The 25,359-nt window shown below is 41.3% G+C and overlaps 1 protein-coding gene across 2 annotated transcripts in view; it reads left to right on the plus strand.

Moving 5' to 3' along the window:
- The window catches only part of Mfap3l (microfibril associated protein 3 like), a 41,051-nt gene extending 16,466 nt beyond the window's left edge, over positions 1-24,585 (plus strand). For both annotated transcript variants that reach the window (XM_004640236.2, XM_023700100.1), the window contains exons 2-3: positions 6,260-6,689; positions 18,944-24,585. In XM_004640236.2, the coding sequence (XP_004640293.1) occupies positions 6,389-6,689; positions 18,944-19,875 (1,233 nt within the window). In that variant the 5' untranslated portion in view covers positions 6,260-6,388 and the 3' untranslated portion in view covers positions 19,876-24,585. The remainder of the gene's footprint in view (positions 1-6,259; positions 6,690-18,943) is intronic.
- Positions 24,586-25,359: the final 774 nt, after the last annotated feature.

The following is a 25,359-nucleotide window of genomic DNA, read 5'->3' on the forward strand; positions in this document are numbered from 1 at the left end:
GGGATTGAACCGCGGTCCCATGATGCTTTTGCTAAGCTTGTTCTAAGTAGGTGCTTTAGACCACTGAGCCATCTCTCCAGCCCTAAAATTTGATTTTTAAAGACTTACATGGTTATTTTTAACTACTAGTGATACACAGAAAGTTGCAGAATTTTATAGCTGCAGCCGCCTCTGTAACATGCATGATTTATTGAGCATTTTCTTGTCTCTCTCCAATTCATATGAGGATGAGTTGCCTTCCTTTCTTCATGGGTGGAAATCTCTCGGGGTGTGTCTTCACTAGGAGGCAACTTTTTTGCCGTGTCATCCTTCATTTGCAAATGAAAACAGTAATGACTCTCAGTCGATGTTGTGACAAAACCCAGTTGTATAACTGTACAAATTATTCATCATGGTGGATGGGGAAAATGCCAGCTTAACCCTGCCAAGAGAAAACAATAATATATCTTCACTTAATTCAAAACCCCTTTTCTCCCAACTCCAAGAACACTTGGACCAAAGTCTTGTTGACTCTGGGTAGAGGAGCAAGGAGAAGATTCAACAGAGCATTTCCTTGAACACTTCAGATAAAATACAAGCGCTTGAAAGTAGGGAAGAAGCCAAATGAAAGAGAAAACATTTGATATTTGTTAAGTATTTTCTCTTTTGTTCTATTTATGGAAAACAAAGCATTCCATGAAATTCCCCACAGGCCATGAGCAGACGTATGAAGCCTAACAATTTGTCCATTGTAGCTTTTGTGAAACCCTCATTTCGAAATCTGTGGTCTTTGTTTTTGTATTTTCAAAGACTGCATTTTAATCCACTGGATTCTAGTACTTAAGGTTTACTCTTTCGTGGCTAAATCGTCTTTCACAATGTTGAGTGTTATTAACTCAGGTTATCATGAGGTTGTCACTGTAAAATCCTAGTTGGAGAAGTTAAAAAATAAGTACATTTGTAGAATATTTCTGAGCATCCAAAGTCACAAGGTATCTTATGTTCTCTAGGCAACACTTTGGAATTTAATCTTAAGTGGTTGGCCCTAGAGTCCACATAAATGTGGCTTCATGCAGCAAGTATATAAACGTTGGTACGGTAGCTTGCATTAAGAGAATCCCGCAGAGCTCTGTTGTAGAGTCTCTGACATCTGGGAACTGTCCTTGCAATTGAAAAGATGTTTCTTCAAGACAAGTGCAAGACCACACACCCAGGAGGAGTGGCCGAAGTTGGTGCATGCGGCAGGTGCCGTGGTGAGGATGGGAGGACTGGAGGTCTACACCCGCTGTGGGCTCTGTGTTGAAGGGAAGGCAGAGGAGAGGCTGGGCTACAGGGTAGGAAATCGACAGGCATTGTCACCCACTGTATCTAAGGCTGTTCAGTTACCTTCAACCTACCCATGCCCAAGCCCACAGCACCAGAGAACAGGTGGAAATGTGCACTCACATGGCCTAAGATTTACTGAGTTGTAGTATCATTCTTCATCCCCTAAGCCCCTTGCAACATGTCTGACATAAAACAAATGTTTTAAAATAAACTATCAGAACCAGAAGAGCATAGTATTGATACAGTATTTTTTAGTAAAATTATTACTCTATTAGTGTCAGTCAGCTCCATGTTAAAACTCTTTGGTGTGTCTTTTGCCCCTTAATAACTTTAGCATGGGACAGAAAGAGAGTAGGAATGGGAGAGGAACAGAACTGGCGTGGTAGCTGAATTCCCATATTAAAGGCAAGTCTGTCTCTGTACATTAAACAGACTCTAAAAGGCAAGTTGAAGCATCTAAGTAATCACTGTTTCTAGCCCAGAGCACCATTATTATGAAAATATCAGAACTCAGCAGTACCCCCTTCTTATTCTTGCACCCACAATGTGTTTGAAAGTGGAAGTAATCCCTGTTTAAAAATAACTCTTGACAGTGCATTTTAAAATTCTTTACTCTTCTATTTCTTATATTCTCATTAATTGTGAAAAAGTTATAGTGTATTTACTCTACTTATTTATTAGAACCTATCTCCAGCTTTGTTTTATCTCTGATTCTCTGATGAAGTACTGAGGCAGATGTCTGCCCCAACCTAGGTGTCAGGGAATCAGTGACCCAACCTCCTAATCCAAGATACCAACAACTAGCTGGGCATGGTGGCTCATGCCTATAACCCACAACTTGGAAGGCTGAGGCAGGAGGATTACTGCCAGTTTAAGGTCAGCATGAAGTCACATATAATGGTTCCTTGTGGTGACATGGCACCAAATGAAAGTCCAGAACAAAAAATATGTCTTTTAAATGACAAGTTAAAAATAGATTTAGCAGTCATTTCCAGTTCAGGATGCTTAGTACATTATGTTAATACTGATATTGATATTTATCAACCTGTCAGTATGCTTGTTATACATACTGTGAATCTTCACAGTTGTCCTGTGTTTGGTAATTTCTTGACCAAAAACATACAGCCAATAAAAGTAGTGAGAACTAGGCCACTCATAACATCACCTGCCTGTAATCCCAGGACAGATGGCATGTTTGAGCCCAGCCTGGGCAATTTAACTACTTAGACCCTGTCTCAAAATTAAAACTAAAAGGGCCAAGGATATAGTTCAGGGCCAATGCCTTGGGTTTAATCCCCAGTACCACCACCAAAAAATAAAAGTGGCTAAGAATGGAGATCCTGTTCATCTATCTAAATCCTGAGAGAGGGCTCCTGACAGCTCTACTCTCATGTATGGCAGCTTTACAGCTGCCCAGAGAAAAGGAAACCACACATTCAGCCAAGTAAAGAAAGCTGTTTCCGGAGTCACAGCAGTATCTGTGGTCCCACTGCAATGTGCGCTGTCCGCCCTTGCCACAGTGGGGAGATGTGTGGGCTCACTGGGGCTACAGGGCCAGCATGCAAAGGGCCCGCACTGAGAAAATGCTTCTTTCCTGCTAAGGAAATACATGATCTGAAGCCAGTTTATCAACACCAGGTACCTCTTCCTGTTGATTATATACAGAATTGGAATAATGCCTTTTCCCCTTGGACAGATCTCCATTCTGCAGACAAATTGATCAGGCATCCTGTGCATTAGAGGCAACATCAGAGACTAAAGATACAGAGATAAAGGAGGCAGCATGGGTAGCACAGTATCAGCACAAGGGCTGACATATAGGTGAGTGGGAAAGAATGAAGACTTTAAAAATAGACCCACCCTATATGATTGTTTTAACAAGAAGGCAGAGTAATCCTTTGGAGGAAGGACAGCCTTTTCTGCACATACAGCTGAAATAACTAGATATTCACAGGAGGAGAATGGGAACGTGAATTTGTTGGGGGCGTACACAGACGTAAGAACTGGATTGTGATGAACACCAATACTGGGCAGGGGCAGCGGACTTTCAATAAAGATGGGAATGTTTGATACCTTGTTCACGGCAGTAGGTACACAAGAGTATGGATTTGTCAAAACCCATTAAAATGTCTACCTAAAGGAGGCACACTACGTTGAATGCAAATTATAGCACAGTAAAGTTGATTTTTTTTAAAAACCATACCGTATAACTCTCCTGCTAAAAATTTGCCAATTAACATTATTCTTTCATTTGTGGTGGTGTTTTCATTATTCTTGTTGTTGTTGAAGAAGGCAGTTTCATTATATGGATGAGGCTGCCTTTAAACTTACTAGGTTGCCCAGGCTGGCCTCTAACTTACCGTCCTCCTGCCTCAGCTTCCCAAGAGCTAGGGCAATAGGGGTGGACCATCCTCAGCCCACACTGAATATGAGATATTACCCAACTCTCCTTAGTCTGGCCTGCAGAGCCCTGAATGACCTGGGTCCGTCTACTTCTCTGACCAATTGCGTAACACTTCTCTTGTTTCTTCACCTGCAGTATTTGCTTTGTTGTTCCTTCTTCCTGGAACACTCTTCTCCCAGGTCTTGGCCTTGCTGACCGTGGCTCAGTGGCCACCTCAGTTAAGTCCTTCCCAGCTGCCTAACTCAGCACTCAGCCCATCATGGTATGCTTATTGAGGTGTACATTTGTAGCTGAAATCCTGATTTTATACATGTGCTTTTTATTGTTCGCTTTACTTCATGAGAGCATAAGCTCCACCTAATGTGAAGGATCTTTCTCCTCTACCTTTGTGAACTTTTTTGAGTGAATGAATAGGTAAGGAATTCAGATTCATGACGTAAGCATTGGGGAAACATTGAAGGCTGCTAAGGAAAGGAATGGCACCATAGTTTAAGTCATGGTGTGGTTACTCTACCGGTGGCTATGAAGGTTGGATGAGGATTTGGAGAAAGATGGAAGTCAGGCAGATTAAGCGGAAGTCTGCCACACCATTTCTGGTAAGAGGAGGTCACAGGATGGACCAGATCTAAGTAATCTGTAACAAATGAAACCACCATGGGACTACTGATATTCTGGGGGAGGACAGTGTTTTAGGCTATTCTCTTGCATCCCTCCAAAGACAGTGTTGCCCTGCAGTGAAATAAGGGATTCTAGAACTGTCATATTTTGCAGATAAGATAAGGAGTTTGGTTGCAAAATGTTAATTTTAAGTTGTATGCAGAACATCCAGGTTGATAATAACAATCTGAAACTCAAGAAAGAGACAGAACTTAGAACATGGATTTTGGAGTTACAACTTAGGTTGTAGGTGGCAATGAAGGCGAGGGAAGAAATCTTAGAAGGAGCTGGATAGGGAAAGGGAAGTGAGCTAAAGATTAAACTGTAAGAGTAGCTTAACTTTTAAGGAGTGGGAAGAAGAAGGGATCAGGAGGGACAGAGTGTGAAAACCTCCATGGAAAAACAGTTTTGAGAAAGCATCAATAATATCGATCACCATAAACACTTGGTAAGTGGTAGGCAAAAAATAGGCAACGAGAAATGATTGGTGTTCTGAACAAGAGATGTTTTAGAAAATAACAGATGAAATATAGAAAATTGGGGAGTAAATGGTAATAAGGCTTTGAACATAAGATACAGTATACTTTCCAAAAAGTGGGAAGATGAATAAGGAGAAATGCTTCGAGGCTTACCAGGAGAAAGGTAGTCTCTCTTGTTTTGAGGAGGTGGGAATACCACTGGGCTAACATGGTTAATTTGCAAGATGAAGATATATGTAATCATAAAAGAGAATGCTAAATTGATTGAGAACTGGTAAACAGTTGGCCAGAAGTCACCGCGGGATGGAGGTTGTTCCTTCATGTGGCAATAATTACATCATTTTATGACTTTTCCCAGTGCTGTGCCGCTTTCTAGGTATGGGATAAACGATTGGCTTGATCACAAGGTTGTCTATCGGCAGAGTAAATGTGGCACTAGGGCAAGGGGTGAGGATGTGGGATGTGATCTTCATGATTGGATCTAGCCTGAGGTAGGTAGGAAGTGTGCCAATTGGGGGGTTGGGGAGCAGAAAGACTAAGAGACATAGAAGATCCAGAAAGCCCAGGGAAGAGAGTAAGCGATATGAAGGAATGGTTGATTGCAATTAAATATGGTTTACTTAAAACATGAGAATTATTTGAACTTCAGAATTTGGAGACTGTTATAGCCGTAGGGTCAGTTGGTAAAGCAGAGGAGAGAGAAATTGGTTAAGGTTAGATCTTTGAACACTGAAGAACAGCCACCCAATGTCCCCTCACCATTATGATGATATTTTTCAGCTTCTGGGAGGCAGATAAAGATGGAAATGGGGGGATTTAGTGAGTGCTTAGGAGTGAAATGATAATAGCATAGTCAATAGAGACAGATACAGATTCGGTGGGGGTCATAAGATCATAGGTAGGGGAGAAAAATATCCTGGAAGCCATAATATGGAGTTGCAGAAATACCAGATGGATTCTGGAAAAGTCCTTCCAAATTCTGGCAGAGGACCAGTGAAACAGCCTGGAGTTCCAGTTTCCTGAAAGAGAAGAGGCAAGGGACAGCTCTAGTGAGCACTCAGGCTGTTCACGGTGAAGATAGGTAACAGCATAAGAGAAACATTGTATTGCTATGTCAAAGAAGCTAGATCAGTCTTGAGCTCTGGGCAGTAAGGTGACATCAATTTAACAATGAGAGATTTTTTTTTCTACTAAGTTACGTGTTTTAATAGCAAAACTTAACAAAGTACTGGTTATTTGTGTGTGTGTGTGTGTGTGTGTGTGTTTGTGTGTGAAAAACATCATTTAACATTGGAATGCCTTCTGAACTTGTGTATGTTTGTATTTTAGACAGATTGCTAAAATTTTATCAGTAATATCTTTTAAAGCATAAATGCTAATACTTATGTATGTATGATTTTTGTTTTTTTAACAGAGTGTTAATCAAATACCAACTCCATGGATCCAGGACAGGTTTGTCCCATGGCCCGCTCTGAACAGTGTGTCATCGGCTAGAAGATTCCATCGGCAAACCAGCTGTTGCCTTACAGAGCAAGCAAAGAAGATGGATCTGTTGAAGAGCCATCTGACTGTGTGCTTTCTACCTTCTGTGCCCTTTTTAATCCTAGTATCCACTCTAGCAAGTGCTAAGAGTGTGGCTAACAGCACTTTAAATGGCACTGACATGGCGTTGGGCGCTGTGCCTGTAATCATTGCCAGAACTGACCATATCATAGTCAAGGAAGGGAACAGTGCCTTGATTAATTGCAGTGTTTATGGCATCCCTGACCCACACTTTAAGTGGTATAATTCTGTTGGCAAACTGCTAAAGGAAGAGGCGGAGGATGAGAAGGAGAGAGGAGGAGGTAGGTTACAAAGTTGTGTCAAATCTGAGATATGAAGAACAGCAGCCTTAGAGTTTGCTGTTCTAATGGAAGTCATGTAAAGATCTCCTTTTTGTCTTCTTTGCCCCCAAAGGCAAGAGAAAGAATACATATCATTAAGGATTCAAAGTTCTAATTAATTCATTTTTTAGTCATTGACTCTGAAGACAAAGGGCATACACTGAAGTCTTTTCAGAGACCTCTTGGAATTTTGTGATATAACTCACTCAGAATATTACAGAGACAAATATAAAATGACTTTTCCCAGAAGCATATGTTCTGCTTATAAGGGAGTTGTTTATTGTCATGGAAATGACTAAAGCATATAGCAGTTCTTATCATAAATGTCAGTTTAATTCATCCACCTTGGGTTTAAAGACCACACTTTTTAAAAGAAGTCTTTACACAGATTCTCAACCACCAGCTGGGATCATTCTGTGCTCCTGGAGACCTGGCTGAATTTTCCAGACTGAAGCCAAGAGGGAGGGAGGGAGGGCAGATGCAATAGTGAGAAGTGACAAGGGCCGTGGGAGAACGCAGTAGGGTTGTTAATGAATGTATTTCCATGCAGAAAGTGTGAGTCATGGCCTTGAGCCTGAGCTTCCTTCAGGAAAGACTCCAGGCAGAAAGACGATTGGAACACTGGCCATCAGTACTTCCCTTGTTTTCGATGTGGGGAGTAACTGTCTGGAAACCCTGCCCAGTGTGACTGACCTGACGGCGTTAGTCTGTTTTCTCGGCATTTTACTGTGTGGTCAAGTAGGGCACTGGGGGTGGGGAAGTAAAGAGACCATTGTGGGAAGCAGCAGTGTATTCACTTCTTTCCTTCCCATTACCCTCCCTGTTCCTTAACCCTTTAACCAATCAGCAATCCCCAGAAGAGTTTCTGCTTCAGGAAAACCTACATTTCTAATCTCTTTCCCACCTTTTAACTTAATTGCTTTGAAAAAGCATAGAGGCTAATGCCTCATGTCTCCCTGGGCATTACATGAATGGACTTGCCTCGCAGTTACATACCTCTGGTTCCCGCTGTCCCCGTAGCATAGGCTGCTGGAAGTCTTCGGCCCAGGATGTGGGTGTTCTGTGCAGTGCTGTCACTGTAGTTGCTCTTGCCCAGCCCTCAAGGCTATGCAGTATACTAAAGCTTCTCCTCTTAAGTCACAACATGATATGCAACAAATCGTGTGTATTTGACCTAGGAGAAAAGAAGTCATTCCCCTCCAGGTAACAGAGTGGAATCATACATTTGAAGGGGCTTTAGGGTTGTTATAGTTCCAACCCCCCTTTACTGGAATTTACTCCCCATTCTGCTGCCAATTGAGTGGCTACACTAGAGCCTTCACTACTGACAATGCAGAGATCAGAGAACATCATTTCTAGTCCACACTGGTTCATTCCTACAGCACCCTCTCCCACGACTCAGAGCCAGAAGGATGTGATGTCACACTTGGGAAGGGAGGGAAGTAGCCATGGCAACACACACTCAGGCCCCTGTGCCTTATCAAGTCTTTCCGCAGGGCTGGAACACTGCTAGAAACAGCAGGGTGACTGAATGGAGGGGAATGCACACTCTAGACCTCACTCTTTCGTGTGGATCCTGAAGCACAGGTCATCTCTCACTATTAAAGAGTTGGATCTGGGGCTGTGAACTGCCGAGTCCTGTACAGAATAAAGCCATGGGAACAGCATAGTGCTGGGGCCTCAGTTTCGTCACAGCACTTTAAACATTGTCCCAAATGGGAAATATTCGCTAGCTTAATTGAAAAAGTTTTTGTAACTATGCACTCGGTCATGGCAGGTAGAGGCTATACCTTGCCATCTCCGTCTGTATATTGAGAGAGTTGAACTGTGTGGTCATCAAGGTTTCCTTTATTGCTTTTGTGTACACATGCTTTAGGTGGTCTGTAGCAGCAGCCTATCAATAAACTCCAGGTTTCCTGCAAGCTACCCGAAGGCCCTTGGTGCAGAAAACAGCTCTGTCAAGATGCATCACTCGTGCCTTGTTTGTGGCCAGCAGCCTTGCTGATAAGTCAACTATTTTAAATCTTATAAAAAAGATGTACTTTCAGGGCCAGCAAGATAGCTTAGTGGATTAAGCCCTGCTTAGGCAAGTGCAGGGACCAGGGTTCAATTCCCAGAACCACATGCTGTACCAGCCCTGCCCCAGGTGCACCGAGCTGGCCACCAAGACCAGGTGTGGTGGCACACACCTGTAATCCCAGCGCTGGGGAGGCTGAAAGCAGGAGGATCACTCTGAGTCTGAGCTAAGTAGTAAAACCCTGTGCCAAATACATTGCTTTTAAAAAAAATGCAGTTCCATTTTCTAAAAAGAATTCACGATACTAGTGCTTGATGTTCCAGCTCAGCTTCTGTAATATTGTAATTATTATATGATGTACATGGTGTAACTTCAGAGCATGAGTAAATGGGGTAATAGACAAAGCGTTGCCCCTAGCAACCAAGTACTACATAGAAACAGGAGATGAGAGATTCCTCATCATAAAATATTAGAACTTTAGTGCTGTCATGGCCTATTAGAGAGTGCATGGTCTTTAACTTTTCATTTCTGAAGGAAAAAATGCTCATTTTATAACACAGACAGATTTTAAACCAGTAGGCTAGAAGTTTAAATGGATCAGGGTTTCATTTATAACTCAAGCAGTAGTTACACAGAGGATAAAAATTGATGTAATATCCTAGAACAGTAATGGGAGTTAGAGCTTTCAGAGATACAAACAGCCCCCTGTGGCACTTTTGCCCTAGGTTTGCCACCACTATCCTGAAACCTTACCTAACTATCCCAGGATTACTGCTAAAACCAAACCAACAAAATTAAGACAATCTTCATTCACAAATACTCCCTTTATTAAGCTCCTATACCAAGTATCATGTATTATTTCTAATCCTTATGTAAAGCATGATGGTGGGGCACTATCAGTTCTTAGACACATAGATGAGAAAGCAGGTGAATGCACAGGATATTAAACACCTAGAGGTAGCCAGCTGGGATTGAGTCTCCCTTTGTGCCCAAGCAGCGTTGCTTAAGGTCTCAGGAAGAGAGAAAAGTTGGGCACCTCTCTCAGCCTGAGTCAGTGTGGGCAGAGACCTGGAGAGAGGGGGGATCATAGTCACCACCCTCCAAGTTTAGACGGAGGTCAGAGGTAGAAGCATATTGGATATCAAAGGGCCCTTTCTATACAAAAGTGACAGAGTGAACCTGGGGAACCCATTAGGTGCACTCACGCCGAGAGCACACATCAGGCACACGTGTGCAGTCGCACAAAGATACTGAGACTGTCCCATGAGCTGCTTGCGGAGCTCGCTGTCATTGCTGTGTGATTAGCCCAGAAAAAAACAATTCCATTTCTTGTTTATGCTGACAAAGTGAGATAGCTGCTATTCATGCCAGCCCCACTGGTTTTAGAAAGAATAGGCCCGCTTCCCGCCATTGGCAGGAGGAGCAGCTGGTTTGCTTGGCTTCCTTGGTACTTATCAGGGAGTTACAGGATCAGAAGGGGCTAATGTGTAATCTAGAACTGGAAAACTGATCTTTTAAAACATTTATTTATTTATTTATTTATTTATTTATTTATTTATTTGGTACAGGGTCTCACTATCCAGGTTACAGTCATAGTGATCCTCCTGCCTCAGCCTCCCAAGCACTGGGATTACAGCTGTGTACCACCATGCCCAGTTTTGGTGGTCAACATGGCATGTAGTACCAGGAATCAAACCCAGGTCCTTGCACTTGCCAGGCAGATACTTAGACTGTCAAGCTAGCTCCCTGGCCCAATCATAGCTGTTTGGAGTGACCTGTCAACCATATCACAAAAATAATGCAGAATTTAAACAACAGGACTAACCACAAAGAAATACAAAATGAGCTATTTAGGGTTTTCCTTTTCCTATGAGTGAGGAAGTATTTTTTAAAAAACTCATTTTTTTAGGTACTAATTATATTTTTGCTTTGACTTCTTACTATGACTTTAAACCATTTAAGTTCACATCAATGCCTTTATCAGATAATACGAAACCAGCATTTCGAGAAAGTCAGCTAGCATGGAGCCTTGTAAACACATCTTGCTTGTTAGAGACTTAAGTTTGAAATTCTTTAAGTTTCTGACTTTGTGTGGATTTGTTTTCTGTACACTTGTACTAACTTGTCACCAAAAGCAGTCAGGAGTTTTTTTTCATAAATACACACAGGCGTGAACCGAGCTCAGTCACATAAAGGCCACCAAGCTCAAGACTGCGGCTCCAGCGTGATGATGTCCGACATTTCCCTGAGTTTACATTTTGCAAATCTTTAACCGATGCGGAGATGCCTCTTAATTCTCCAAGGGACAGCAACCCGGCCATATGTTAAGACTGTAGTTTATCACCTCTCTACTATGTGTTACTTCTAAAATCAGTTTGATGTTGTATATTAATGAGTGAAATATTCCAGGGAATTCTTCATTTAGTACATTAAATATTTGTGATAAAAATTTATCCAGAGGCATTAAACCAAACTTACTAATACAAACATATATTACTTTGGAAATTCAGAAGACTGTATTCTTCCTTTGATTTTTCTGAATCACAGTTTCTCATCTTTAAAATATAGTGTTTTTTCTTTACTACTGAATGGGATTGTGAATCCTGGAAGAATTTATCTGTTAAATGCTTAGCACAATATCTAGAACATACCAAGGTCTCAGTAAATGCAAACTACTATTATTTTTAATATTATACTATTTCTCATAATAGCAGATTTCAAATGCTAGAATCCTTGTCTCTGGATATAATGCATTTTGTATTTAAAATGAGTTTTCTTGGTAGTTTTGTATTCTCTATCTCAATTTCTCTACTTTTAAGAAATTTAATAATTACAAAACAAAATCCTTTAAATCTTATTCAAACGTTCAAAGTAATGTTGTAAATGCTTTTGTAGCAAATTGGGATTTTCCCTTCCTGAGTTTGTCACTTTTGTATAGAAAGGACCCTTTGATATCCAGTATGCTTCTACCCCTGGAAAGGAAAGTGTGTGGTAATTATAAGCATGTTTTGCACTGATTAAACTATATCTGCCTCGCCCAGCAGTTCCCAGCTGGGCTCTGTCCCTTAGGGTTCTAAGCTGGGCTCTGTCCATGTACACAGTCCTGGAGACACTTTTCATTGTCCTAAAGGAGGATGTGGTGGGGGAGCTGTGCTCCTGGAACCCATTAGGTGCAGTCCAAGGTGCTGCCGCCCAACAGATCATCCTTCAACAGAGACTTAGCCAGCCCCAAATATACTAGTATTGTTCATAGTTTAGATCTGAGGTGTCCCCCTGAAGCCTCCTGCATTTAGAAGTTGCTTAGATCATGGGGTGCTATATCCATCAGTGGATGAATACACTGACATAGTCCTAGCTGGATGCAATATGAAGAGGTGGTCCCTGTGAGTGAACCTGGAAGGGTTATGCACCCCAGATCCTCCCTTCTCTCTCCCCACCTTAGCATGATGCAAGCATCTTTGCTGTGCTCTGCCCTTCTACTGCACTGTTTCTGCCTCAACAACCAGCAGGCTGTGGACCTGCAAGAAAGAGACTAAGACAAGTAGCACCCAAAGGAGTGTGGTCCCTTGGTTTTCTAAAGAAGCCTTCCAAAATAGATTTTTGAGTCAGGTGTTTGAACCCATAATGCAGTTCCTCATCAAAAAGTTTAATTTAGGATGCTAGAATTCTTTTGCAAATTAGACTACATGAAGGGCTAATCTGGTAACCCTCTGTGTGTTTCTGAAGTGTACAGTATTCCACTGTGGATGTGAGATAGATTCAGTTATAGCAGTGGAAAAAGACCCTTCCAGCTCCATCTCAGATAAAGATGACAGCTGAAATTCCCAAATGGAAGTTATTTATATGAAGAAGTGTAGGATGCTCTTGTTTTGGAAGACCACCTGTAGCTACTTGCAGAAGAGACTGCTGCTAGTTTATATGGAATTACAAAATTGATACTATTTTAAAAATTCACATACCAGATCAAATTAGCTAGAGGATTAGATGCTTCCTTTTCCAGGATATAAAAAGGCTGTAGTTTCTTTCTGGATATTAATGCCATTGAATGGAGCAGAACTGCAGATTCTGAATAGCAAATCCTTTGACGCCCCCACCCCCCTGCACCTCCCCAAGCTGCAAGCACAGCTGAGCCTGTATTATCCCAAGCTGCTCGTGCTCCACGTGATGTAGGCAATGATTGGTTAGAGCTGCCTTAGACGGCTGAAGAGGTCACTCAGGAGCACTGGGGCCCTTGCAGCTGATAGTCTCTATAAGGATCTGTCCCCTTCTGCAGAAGCCCTGTCACAGGAGCAGCCATGCAGTGCTAGATTTGTCTTCAATTACATTTTGTAAAAGGCATGGCTCCTTTCTCTTCAGTAGCCTTTATTTCACACAGTGGAAGAGGCACACCACACTTGCAGGTACAAGCATCCTCATTTTATGTGTGCTTGAAGGGTGTTGATTCAAGGCAGTACTCAAGTGATGCTCTGTTCGTGTGCCCAGAAACATGGATTGGAACTCTCACCATCTGAGTGTTTTTATTTAAGTGGTTTCAAAAGAATAACATTCTTGTTTTGGCCAATTGGGCTCTCCCCTTGGAGAGCGGAGGTGTGTGAAGCTTAAGAATGCCGAAGGGGGGGCCTGGGAGATAGCTCAGTAGAATAAGTGCTTGCCTGGCAAGCACAAGGTCCTGTGTTCAATACCCAGTAACACACACACACACACACACACACACACACACACACACACACACAAACTAAGAATGCTGAAGGGAAATTGAGCTCAGAGCTTTAATCTGGCGACGCCACTTATGGGGGTGTGGACAAAGAGACAACAGTTGGCTTACACATTCACAGAGCGTATCTCTTAGGAAAAGCATTGTTTTTCTTCAAATATGTAACTTGTGACAAGTTCTAGGAGCTTAGCATTTGGTTATACTGTTAATTTTTAATGCTCAGTCAGGAAAATCTGGGAGGATTTAGGATTGCTGTGGTGTTTAGTGAAAGCCTGAATCACAGGGTCTTTGTAGGTTGTACCCTCGCCTTCCGAACGGTCTTTCAGGTTCAGAATGGGTTGATGCTGCTCATTCCTACAGAGTCATAAGTGGTTTTGTGAGGGACAGTTCAATGGGCCCAAATGTTGGTTTTGTGGCGAATTGCAGTGAGCCGATTACTGAGAACTGCTTGCTGCTTACAGGTTTAACTAGAGCCGTGTGATGCTGCTGATACCCCTGCTGGTAGATCTACTTGATGTGGTCTATAGATTGGTGTGACCTTGTGCCTCAACATGTACAGGCCACCCTGCTGAGGACAGTGGTCCCAGGTTAGTCACCTTCCTAGAATGAGACAAAGTTATGGCTTCTCCCAGAGACAGCCAAAAGGAGAGGAAAACTGAAACAGTGTCCCTAGGGAGAAATACTATTCTAAAAAGATTTTTTTTCCCACTACTTTGATTTCGTTGCATTCATTAATATTTCTCCACCAGTCTAGGCTTTTCTGATTTTGTGAATTTCAAAAAACTCCAAAAGTGGGTCATATATTACATTCATTTTAAATTTTGATGGATGCCTTTAAAATAGCTTCAAAGAATTTGACCAAATAAACTCTGACCTATATCTCGTAGGAATGTCCTTTTCCACATTCTTAGAAGCAGAATGTGTACTCGATGTCCTTCTCCCTTTTATTTTGGCAACCTAAAAGGTAGAAAGTATGCTTTAGAACATGACTCTGGTCCCTTTAAGGTTATAATTTGTTTAATCGCTAGTGATTTTGTATACTCTGATGCCTTTTGCATTCACTGTTGCAGTCACTGATTCATAGTCCTTTTCCTGCTTTTTCTCTTGCATTTTTGCCTTGACCTGCTTAATTCGTGGGAATTCTTTATACTTTCTGGTCATGTGTGTTAAATATTCTATAATTTTTCCCTATCATTTTCTTTCGATTTTTCCTTAATAGGGCATTTTATATGCAGAAACTTTTAATCTGGGGAGAAATGTGATCCATTAACATTTTCCTTTACAGCTTCTGAGATTCTTAAAAATGCTTTTAAAAAAATCTTCCCTATCCCAAGATTATAAAAAGATCTTTTATTCTCTATTAATAATCTTAAGCTTTTCTGTTTGTATCTTGAGTACTCGGAATATATTTGCATATATTGCATCAAGTAGGAATCTCCCTTTATTTTTATTTTTTTTCAAGTGACCAGTCATTTGTTTTAGTCGTTTCTTCTCACTGATTTGAAATGCCAGCTTCTTCATTTTTAAAATTCTCACATGCTGAGCTGCTTTGGCTTCCAAACTTCCAGGTCCTCTTTACTGATGTGATCAGGGGTCGTGGGAGACTTTGTCAGGGTATGCGGTGAGATGCAGGGTAGGGCTGAACTGGCATAAGGATGTGTCAGGAGGGGCACCTGGCATGGAGAGGAGTGAAAGTCTTCCAGGCCAAGGAAGGCAGTCAGAGGGCCTTCATCTCCTGAGCCCTGGGCTAAGGCAGCTGTCTGGTAAAGTCATGTGCAAAAAGGTGCAACTCCTGCAGGAGAAATAGAAAACGCTTGCGTGTCTTGAGTGTCCGGTAGGCCAGCTCTGACTCTGTGTTCTTCTCCTGCCTGATTAACAGCAGCTCTGCTTTGGTTTTGTTTTTTTGTTTGTTTGTTTGTTTTTTGTTTTTTTTTTGTTTTTGCATGATTTGTCAGCTCCAGCAGCACAGGGTGGATCTGCCTGTCTCCCTTCTCCCTCCCTGTCCTTTCCTTCCACCATCCCCCTCTGGCCTTACAAGTCCTGTGTTTCACTCCCATTTCTCTTCCTTCCTGTAACCACACCCCCAGCCTGGCCTAGGGTGGCCCTCTGCTAGGAAACCCTTCCCCTCTTCCATGCCTCCCACTTGCCATTGAACTTGCCACAGTACTGGAGCTGTCTGTTGGAGTCTGTTTCCCCATTGGGGCTGCGTGATTTTTGCAGTCAGGAATTGTATGTTGCTTATTTCCATATTTTCATCATCTAGCATGGCTCCTGGTACATAGACAAAGTGCTCAATGATATTTGTTGGCCCAAATGAGTGAGCAAGATAAAAAAGATCATTGCCCTTCTAAAAATGTCAGCTTTGTTGTGCAGCATAGTACATGCACTGCAGTAGAGCTCAAAAACAACATCTGTTCACTTTTCTCTTTGCAAAGGAGCAGTCGTCAGTGCTCTCACATGTAAGAGACTTCCACACGTGACTCACATACCTGGACTTCTGGGGGAAGACTGTGCTCTCCAGTTTTGCAATAATGCATGTCAGTATTCTAGTCTAAAGCCTCAGGCATGTGTGTCATCTTCCAGGACGGCACTGGAAAGAGGGTATGGAGGAAGGGGAAGTCCAGCGGGTGGTACAATCTGAGCCAGGCATGGAGTGAACAAGGGAGGTAGAATGAAATGTGAGGGAAATTCCTGACACAGGTGTTAGCGTTACATCCAAAAAGTCTACCTCTTATTGTCCTGCAGATCACGGTGTGGAGAACTGAGTTGGCATTAGCTGCTAACACTTTGGGTTTTATTTGTACTAAAGCGATGTAGCTTCATGAAACTACAGTACATCACTTCAACATTCCCATTCAATTGCAGTTTAAACTTCTCAGGAACAGCACTGTGGATACTGTGTTTAGCACTGGAGCTCTCCTGTGACAGATGTCATGGGTGTATTTGTGTCTTTCACTGTCTTATTACCAGCCAAAGTCAGGACCCTTTTAGAAGGAGTCTCATTGCAAAGTATTTATTGATGGAGGTGAACACACTCAAGATGTTCCCAACTGGGCAGATCACACGTGGAGATTCTGTGTTAGGCTAGCCCTCCCTGACGGACAAAGATCCCCAACAAAATCTGTGCCTCTTTCCAATTTTCAGAGCTCTATATTGTGATAGAAGATACAGAAATTTATTTTTCACTAATCAAAGGGGAAGCAGAGAGAGGAAGTTTTGGTGATTTCTTTCTTTGACGGGAATGAATATATCAGCAGGAAGAAAGAACCTTTGAGATCAAAAGGTCAGGGGTGTGTGTGCGTGTGTGTTGGTATCTCGGTTTCCAGTATCTTGGGATTGTCTCATCATAGAATGTTTAATCCAAGTCACATATTTGCTTTACCATATTACACATGAGCAGAATCCTAAGTGGTATTAATATTATGTTAATCCATAAAACAAATGATTTTTTAAAGAAGAATCTGGTAAAAGATGTTTTGATACCTTTGTCCAAGAATGAAAACAGGAAATTGCTGTCAGGGGACTATGATTTCAGTCATTTAATGAGCATGTTGATAATAACCCATCTGCTGTAGGGTCATAGTCTCTGCATCTGTACCTGTATCTGTCATGGTGTAGAGTAAAGCCATGGAATCTAATATCATCTGTAATAAATAAGCCCCATCAGCCTAGGTATTTTCCTCCTATGTCTGCTCTAGTCTTCTTTATAAAACATGCAGCTTATAAGAAAATAAATTTATAATGCAGTTTACTTGGCCTCAGATCATTGTATATTCATATAAAACTACGACTGAAGAAATTCACAGCCAGAATGAAATGACTAGAAGCCTACGTGTGTCTCACTGACATGAGAGACTATCACAGGCCAGGCGCTAGGTTTATCTCTTCATACATATTCAGGAGAAACTGAAAAGTCATTAACCTTTCCAACCAGCTTTTTCTCCTCATGGAGAGAGCATGCTGGTTGAACTCTTTGAAGAGGGTTACTCAGGGACACAAGGAACTGTTCTGCACAGATGTTCCTTGAGAAGGCAGTCAGGACAGCATGTGCAGAGAGGCCTTCTGCCTGATTCACTTCAGCCTATAAATGTGAGCAGCCGTAGGCCCCTGGCAGGTACTCACTGCTCAGCTAGCCTTCTTGAGAAGGTCCTCTGACACAGAAGACTTTTGAATAGAACAGGCCCTCCCTCACCTCATTCCATGTGCACTGTGACCCTGCCGAGCTCTGTACTTGTGAGATCTTTTTCTTATAGAGCATGCCTATTTGGGGGAGCATGGGGCTATTGATTAGAGGTAAAAGCGACTGCCATAAAAGGAAAAGAAACAAGTAAAATAAAATGCAATAATAATTGTTTTAAAACTACATGTATAATTGTCCCAGGTCTTGGGAGAGGCTTCTCTGGTTGTCTCAGGGAATTAGAGTGCTCTTAGTAAGAAATATAGATCTGCCTGCTCTGTAGAACTCCCAGGAGGCCTGGCCATGAGTGTCTTCACACACTGGGACAGTCTAGGAGGTAGGATTTTATGGAGGTTTGGACCCAAGACCCTAAACCAGACCTCACACTGTGTTCCACAGAGGTCTTCTGAGCTACAGATAGACAGGCCGTGTAGTAATCTGGAGTCGCACTGGATTGGGAACCTCATTCCCAGGATGGGGAAGTGTGGAGAGAATTACAGTCCTCAAAGTGCATTCTTCTTCATGTCAGGCTGATTTCCATCTCAATTGGCCTAATGTATTTGCAAGACTAAAATAAATTGATATCAATTCATATCCAGCCTCTTAGGTTTCATGCTGTTGGGTTGTGACTTTGGACAATTCATGGTAGTCTCAAAACTAAAGTCATAAATTATGTATTAATTAACCAGAGGTCATGAAAGGATAATACTAATCTCAAATATGAGAAACCAGTTAAACAGTTATAATTTGTTTACTTCAGATATTACATTGAATCTAAAATACTTTATAGTCTGAGAGCCAAGCTCATAGGCAGGCTGGAAAGAGTCTACAAGCTAGGAGCTCTTTCCTAAGAGCAGCGTTTTTTAGATCATTACTCCATTTTCCACTAGTATGTGAAGTTGCACAGTGCAGTTTGGTGGTGACGAGTGCAGCCTTGTGACTTGGAATACAGCACAAGGGCAGAGCACTTGCCTGGCCTGTTGCAGGAGGCCCTGGGTCAAGCACTCAGCTCTGCAAACACAAAGAGAATACAGCTTCTTGAGCACCTGTTCATGTTCTAGTTTAACCATTTCCAAACAGATGACTTTGGAAAGGTTGCCTAGCCATGCCTCAAGTTTTCTTTGTCCTGTAACATGGAGCAAGTGTCAATGCGACCTCACAGAGCTGTGGAGATTAATGTGTCACGGGCACATCATAAGGACTTAAATGTTCATGTTCTCGATCGATCTTTTAGAAATGTGTAAGTCTGTATGTAGTAACGGGCCTTGAGCATCCTTACATGAATTTTCTTCTCTCTCTTCTGACAGGAAAATGGCAAATGCTGGATGGCGGCCTCCTGAACATCACCAAGGTGTCCTTCTCAGACCGAGGTAAATACACATGTGCAGCCTCTAATGTCTATGGCACTGTGAACAACACGGTGACCTTGAGAGTCATCTTTACCTCTGGAGACATGGGCGTCTACTACATGGTTGTCTGCCTCGTGGCCTTCACCATCGTCATGGTCCTCAACATCACCCGCTTGTGCATGATGAGCAGCCACCTGAAGAAGACTGAGAAAGCCATCAATGAGTTCTTTAGGACAGAAGGGGCAGAGAAGCTGCAAAAGGCCTTCGAGATTGCCAAGCGGATCCCCATCATCACCTCAGCCAAAACTCTAGAGCTTGCCAAAGTCACCCAGTTCAAAACCATGGAATTTGCCCGCTATATTGAAGAGCTTGCTAGGAGTGTACCTCTGCCTCCTCTCATCATGAACTGCAGGACTATCATGGAGGAAATCATGGAAGTAGTTGGGCTGGAGGAGCAGGGGCAGAATTTTGTAAGGCATACCCCAGAAGGCCAGGAGGCTGCAGACAGAGATGAGGTGTACACAATCCCCAACTCCCTGAAGCGAAGTGATTCTCCCACTGCTGACTCAGATGCCTCATCACTGCATGAACAGCCTCAGCAGATTGCCATCAAGGTGTCTGTTCACCCCCAGTGCAAAAAGGATCATGTGGATGACCAAGAGGGTGTACAGTTCGAGGTTAAAGATGAAGAGGAGACGGAACCATCAGCGGGACAGTCTCCGGAAACTGCAGAGCCTTCTACAGATATAACGTCCACAGAGCTAACCTCTGAGGAGCCGTCACCTGTAGAGGCATCAGATCGAGGACTGCCACCAGCTCCCTTGGAAATGACAGAGCCAGCAGTCACGTGCAACAAAAACACCTGCATTATTTATGAAAGCCATGTCTAACATTCACTCCGAAAAGCTATGCATATCAAGAAAACCAGGGGCTGCTCTTTGTAATACAGATGTAGTACGCACTTGCCGCTAAGCCTTACCGGGAGACTCTCACCCCTTAGGTAGGAGTGATGCCGTCTGAAGAAACACCTGCGTGCAGTGTATGTGACTGGCATCGCCCCAGTAGGAAAGGATACAAGAAACATCAGGGTGCAGAATTGGTACTGGACAGAAAGTATCTATCCTTGTGAGATGAATTGTAGAGGTCATTATCTGCCAAATCCCTTATTCATTGGTGATGCCATTTGGCAAAGAGTACGCTACTGTAAGATATTCTGAGCTCAAGAGCCCTGTCCAATGCATACTGTATTGCTTTTCTTTTTAAAAAGTATAGGTCTGCTATAATAGCATATGCACGTATATGGGTTTGTTGCACTTTCTTCTTAGTTTTAATTACTTCCACTGTTCCTTTCTACTGGAGTAGTTACTAATATTAATTTACTCTTCCTGGTTGAGTCCTCTTTGCCACTTTTGTCCTTATTTTTCCCTAGAATGTTTACCTCAGAGGCTTTGGTATCAGTTGCCAGTTCCAGGACTGATATCTACAAGTCATTTGTGATGCTCCAAAGTAGTTAATAATAATACTTATTATTCTTTTTTATTTCCCAGGCCTGTTTTCATACATTGATTTTTAAATTTTCAGTGAAGCTGCTGTTATGAAACTGATTTGCCCTAGAATAGCACTTTAATAGTCAAATAAAAATGTGTTTACCTGCCCAATTCTGAGAACCTTTCAGTGAGCTCAATCAAGGTGTGGAAGGAGATTATAAAAGGTTAAATGTACCCACACTCTTCAAGAAAACTGCTGTTTACATTTAAATAACATCATTCTCTACCCACACAAAACTGACTCTTTACCTAGAAAATGTATTGCTTCTAAATAGGCATTTGATGAATTCCTAGAGGTTGTAGAATATTGGTTTCCCAGAAGCAGTTCGGAACTGCTGACAGTCACCTGCACACCTGATACAAGACAGCTAGTGGAAAGTCTGAAGTGCATACACAGGACAGTTTTGTAAACCACATAGCTGACTTGTTAGCTTTCAAAAGGGAGAGTGAAGGTTAGAGTAGTGGCAATAGAAACTGTGCTATCAAGTTTTATGTCAAAATTATTGAATTATTTAGTTCCCAAAAATGCAGTATAAGCAAGGCGGTTTGGTATTGTGGAAAGGAAACAAAACTAAAACTAGTCACCCAGAGGTTTAATACTTACCTGCCTGTGCCGGTCACCAGCCGCCTGGCTTTGGGCAGGTCTGCCACTCAGTTTCTCTGTCTGAGAGGGGGGCAGACTAGATGAGTACTGAATGCCAGCTTTCTCAGAGAACCAAGCCAATATTAACATCTTTGCTCTTTTCAACAATTAGTTTACAGGTTTTTGCTTTCATCTGTCAGTTCCCCAAACATTTGTAGCTGCACGACTTGCTCAAAAAGGGCCAGTTGAAAAAAATCATAGCATTTTAAATAAATTGTGGAACTTCTCCTCTTTCCAAAACATGATTAGGACCACCTCTACAACTAAGTGACAGTGTGTCATTTTCACTTACAAGCAAGGGAAAGACAACCTTAAAGTAGTTATCCGGGTTGTAACCACATCGAGTAGCGTAAGCCTGATGGTGGTCAAGTCAGAGGTTACACAACCCACACTGGTAATGAGAGTCTGGACCCAGATGGTTTAACTCCCCCTCTGGTCACCATCTGGGAAAGTGACCTTGCACAGCTTCCAACTGGGGTTTAATCTCTTTCATCTGTAAAATAATCAGGCAGTACTCGGTGACCCATAAGAGCTTTTCAGGCTCAAGCATTTATAGTTTTATGGAAAGTTTGCAGTCTGTGATAGCCCCTATTAAGCAGGACAAGCAAAATCCAGGACCAAAAAAAATGGGTACATGTTACTGGATGCATGCGTGATCCAACGTTACAGCAAATGTATATAGCTCTGTGACTGGGGGCGGTGGGATGGGCTTTAGAAGTGACCTTGATAGACTTACTTATAGATAAGTATGACAAGACATGGACTTTGACCAGATACCCTTTTAAAAGGAATTAATTGTTGGTTTCCTGTTAGAATTATCTAGGAAAGGCACCTACAGAAATTAGTAGTGAACATCCATGAGAAAAGCTATAACTTCTGGCTGGATTCTCTGGACTAGGATTTTATATATTTAGGCTGCAAAAGCTTCTATTTCCAGTTCTTAGAATATAAAAAACATTCTGGTTATTATAGAAGTTAACAAATTTATATCTTTGATTTGTATGCCCAAAGCAACAGCAGGGACTTACAAAGCTTGTTTTGTAATATTGTAGTCTATTCAGTTCTCTTCCCATCCAAGCCCATGTGCAGATTTTCACATGGAATCTATAGACGACATCCATTCCATATAGAGATTGACTAGCGATAATAAACTAAAATTAAGTGGATTTTACATAAAGCAAGAGCTAAAATATGTGACCAAAGAATGTTTCCAGGCTGGCTTTGCTTCTATAGGTGGTGGCCATGTAGACTTTTAAAACTCTGTCCCTCTTTAGGGCATCAGAATGCTCTTGATATAACAATACCCAACCTATAAAGGAAGCTTGGCTTGTACTGGGAATTTATCCTTCTAGAAATTCTTGCTATCTGTAGTATAGCTTCTTTATAAAGTGAGGGAGCCCCTCCTGCTAGAATGTGAAATGTAGAAGACCTCATGATTTTCAGGCAGTTTTTCAAAAATAAAGTAAACTATTTAGCTTTTTAGAAATTCGTAGGACTGTGGCTGTGTGTGTGTGCACGCAATCATGCATATTGAGCTCATTTGGGCAGTTTTTAGAAGTTCAGTGCTAATTCCTAAGCCATGTCCTTGGGGGCTTCTGTAGTCATTCTTGAAATCAAATAATTTCTGCTTCCTGAGTGATCCTAGTCATATCTCCAGCAATTTTTTTCTTGAAATTACTAAAATGATTCCACACATTGTGAATATTTAAATCACTAGATTATCTATAATCTTGGATGGTATTTATTCTAAAAATGGGACAAAACAATTTTATATGGAAAATCTATGTAATTTATAATGATTTTGTTTTAGAAATTATATTTTCATATCTTTAGGACACATCTGCTATTCTCATCTTTTTGTACATCATACTGGATGAAAAGAAATACTAATACTTGACTAAAATCTCTAGGAACCAAATGTAATATATGTGATATATGACGTATAGAAACTGCTCTAAAATCTGAATGTTCTCAGCCACCCTAAGCATGATTGTGCCATGTCACTACATCCAGAATATCTTGGATGTTTATGAGCATTTCTTTGTCACCATGAAGGCTAAAAAGTCTGATGTCCCTCACAGTAGATTCAAGAATCCACTTCCCTTTTTTTTATCATTGTGTTTCACTTTTAATTGTACAAGTCCAGGCTGCCTAACTTCCTTTTGAAAGGAAAAATGTGAAATAACAAGAAAGCGACTTGATGGGAAGACAGTGGATTTAACTGTGGCTCTGTAAATCATTGTAATGGACTGATGACATGTTTTAAATCTACTGCCTGGGTTGTTATTCACTGTTAACCTAGGGTCTGTGCAGCCCTGCAGCACATGCAAATGTAAGGCACACGGAGTATTTGTATGTTTTGCAAGCAACACACTTCACACAAGGTGCAGCCAACACAGATCAGCTTGACTTTGGAAACACCGGCTCTGGCCACTGGAAGTATTTCAGAAAGGCTAATCAGTTACCTTTCATTATGTCGTTGGAGTACATGTCGTGTCAGTTTTAGAACTCGTAGCACAGTGACAGCTATGCTTCTGTAAACTGGGAGTTTCCCTCGAGTGTTTTCACCTGGTAAGAAATGAAGCGTTCATTTATATTTCACGTACTTCATTTGCTCCGCACAATTCAGATGTTTTCCTTTAGCCATCTTCCCACAGTTTTGGGGCAGTTTTCAATGTAATTTCTGTTTCCATTCTTGCTTACTGGCATTCTTTATCCACCAAACCTCGGTACGTATTCACACATATATTTTGAGTATCTATAATCTTCAAGATATTGGTCAGTTCTACCTGGAGCTGTTCATTAAAATACCCTTCAGTAGATAACAAAGTTCACTTTCCTAATGACTTTTGTATGGTTTCTTCAGTGGTTAACAGGTTTGGATTACACAAATCAATTGTGGAGAAAATAATCAAATAGAACAAAATGGCTTATTATATTTTCCAAAGGACTGTGTGTTTTTATCTGTTACACAGGAAAATATTATGTAAAGATGATGATACTCCTTATGAGATTTTTTTTAGAGATGGAATTTATAAAGGGGATAATACTAAAAATACTACAATCAAAATCAAAGCTAGAGAATGTAAAAATAGAAAATAAGTAGTTCTAATAATATCCTGCATAAATTATTATTTAACCAGTCATAAAAGTCTCTTTGTCTATCTTTCTGACATCATAGACCCACTAACAGTGAATTGGGATCAAAGATATGTGTATTTATGTTTGGTCTACCATATTTCAGTAGTTCTGAATCTCCTTTGTTAAATTGCAAAATAAAATGAAAATCTATCTGGGCCAAAATGTCAATTTGCTGATTTTGTGACCTATAAAGATGTTCACTTTCTAACAATAATTTTAAATATAAACAAATGACTAATATATAAGTTGACATTACTGTAGCAAAAAAACCATGTGATTCATCATGTATTTTGATTGTTGCTTTAATAAAAGGTTTGCACAGACATGTGGAATGTGTGTCGTGTCCAACCCAGAAAGCCTAGCAGTGTGAATTTTTTTTTTTTTTTTTTTTTTTTTCTGGAACCAGGATGGAACTCAGGCCCTTGTGCTTGCCAGGGAAGTGCTTATTCTACTGAGCCATCTCCGCGGCCCCCTAGCATTGTGAATTGATTCACTCTTTCCAGTTAGATGATAATTATACTCAATTTTTACTTTGCCATTTTACATCTGAAGCACTTTTTGGGAAAAGAGAAAAAACAATTTTATGTGAAACTGCAAAATTTATTTTCGTTCTAAAGCCTTAATTCTAGCCTAATAACTTTTAGAAAAATTTGCTTGCTTTTATCTATATCAAGAAATAATTTTTAGTACTGGGCATTGGGGAGGCTAAGGCAGGAAGATCATGAGATCAAGGGCTGCCTGGACTATATATCAACACTCTTACTCAGAAAAAAAAATTAGCATGTGACACCAAGCTTTTATAGAAACTCCACAAAGACCAGGAAATGCACATGTGCAGAACATGTCACCAGGAGATGGTGTCAGTCATAAAACACCTAAACATCACATCCAAGCCAAATCCAAGAGTGTGCTAGGTAGGTGCTCTGACAGTCTCTAAGCTGCAAAAGCTCAACTCCATTTAGATGAGATTAGTTACGTGTAGTTATGTGGGGTGTGTAACAAAGGAGCCTGAAAATGGTCACATAACAAAACAAAGCAATCAT

The sequence above is a fragment of the Octodon degus genome, unplaced genomic scaffold (assembly GCF_000260255.1).
Source record: "Octodon degus isolate 3935 unplaced genomic scaffold, OctDeg1.0 scaffold00121, whole genome shotgun sequence".
Taxonomy (NCBI): Eukaryota; Metazoa; Chordata; class Mammalia; order Rodentia; family Octodontidae; genus Octodon; species Octodon degus.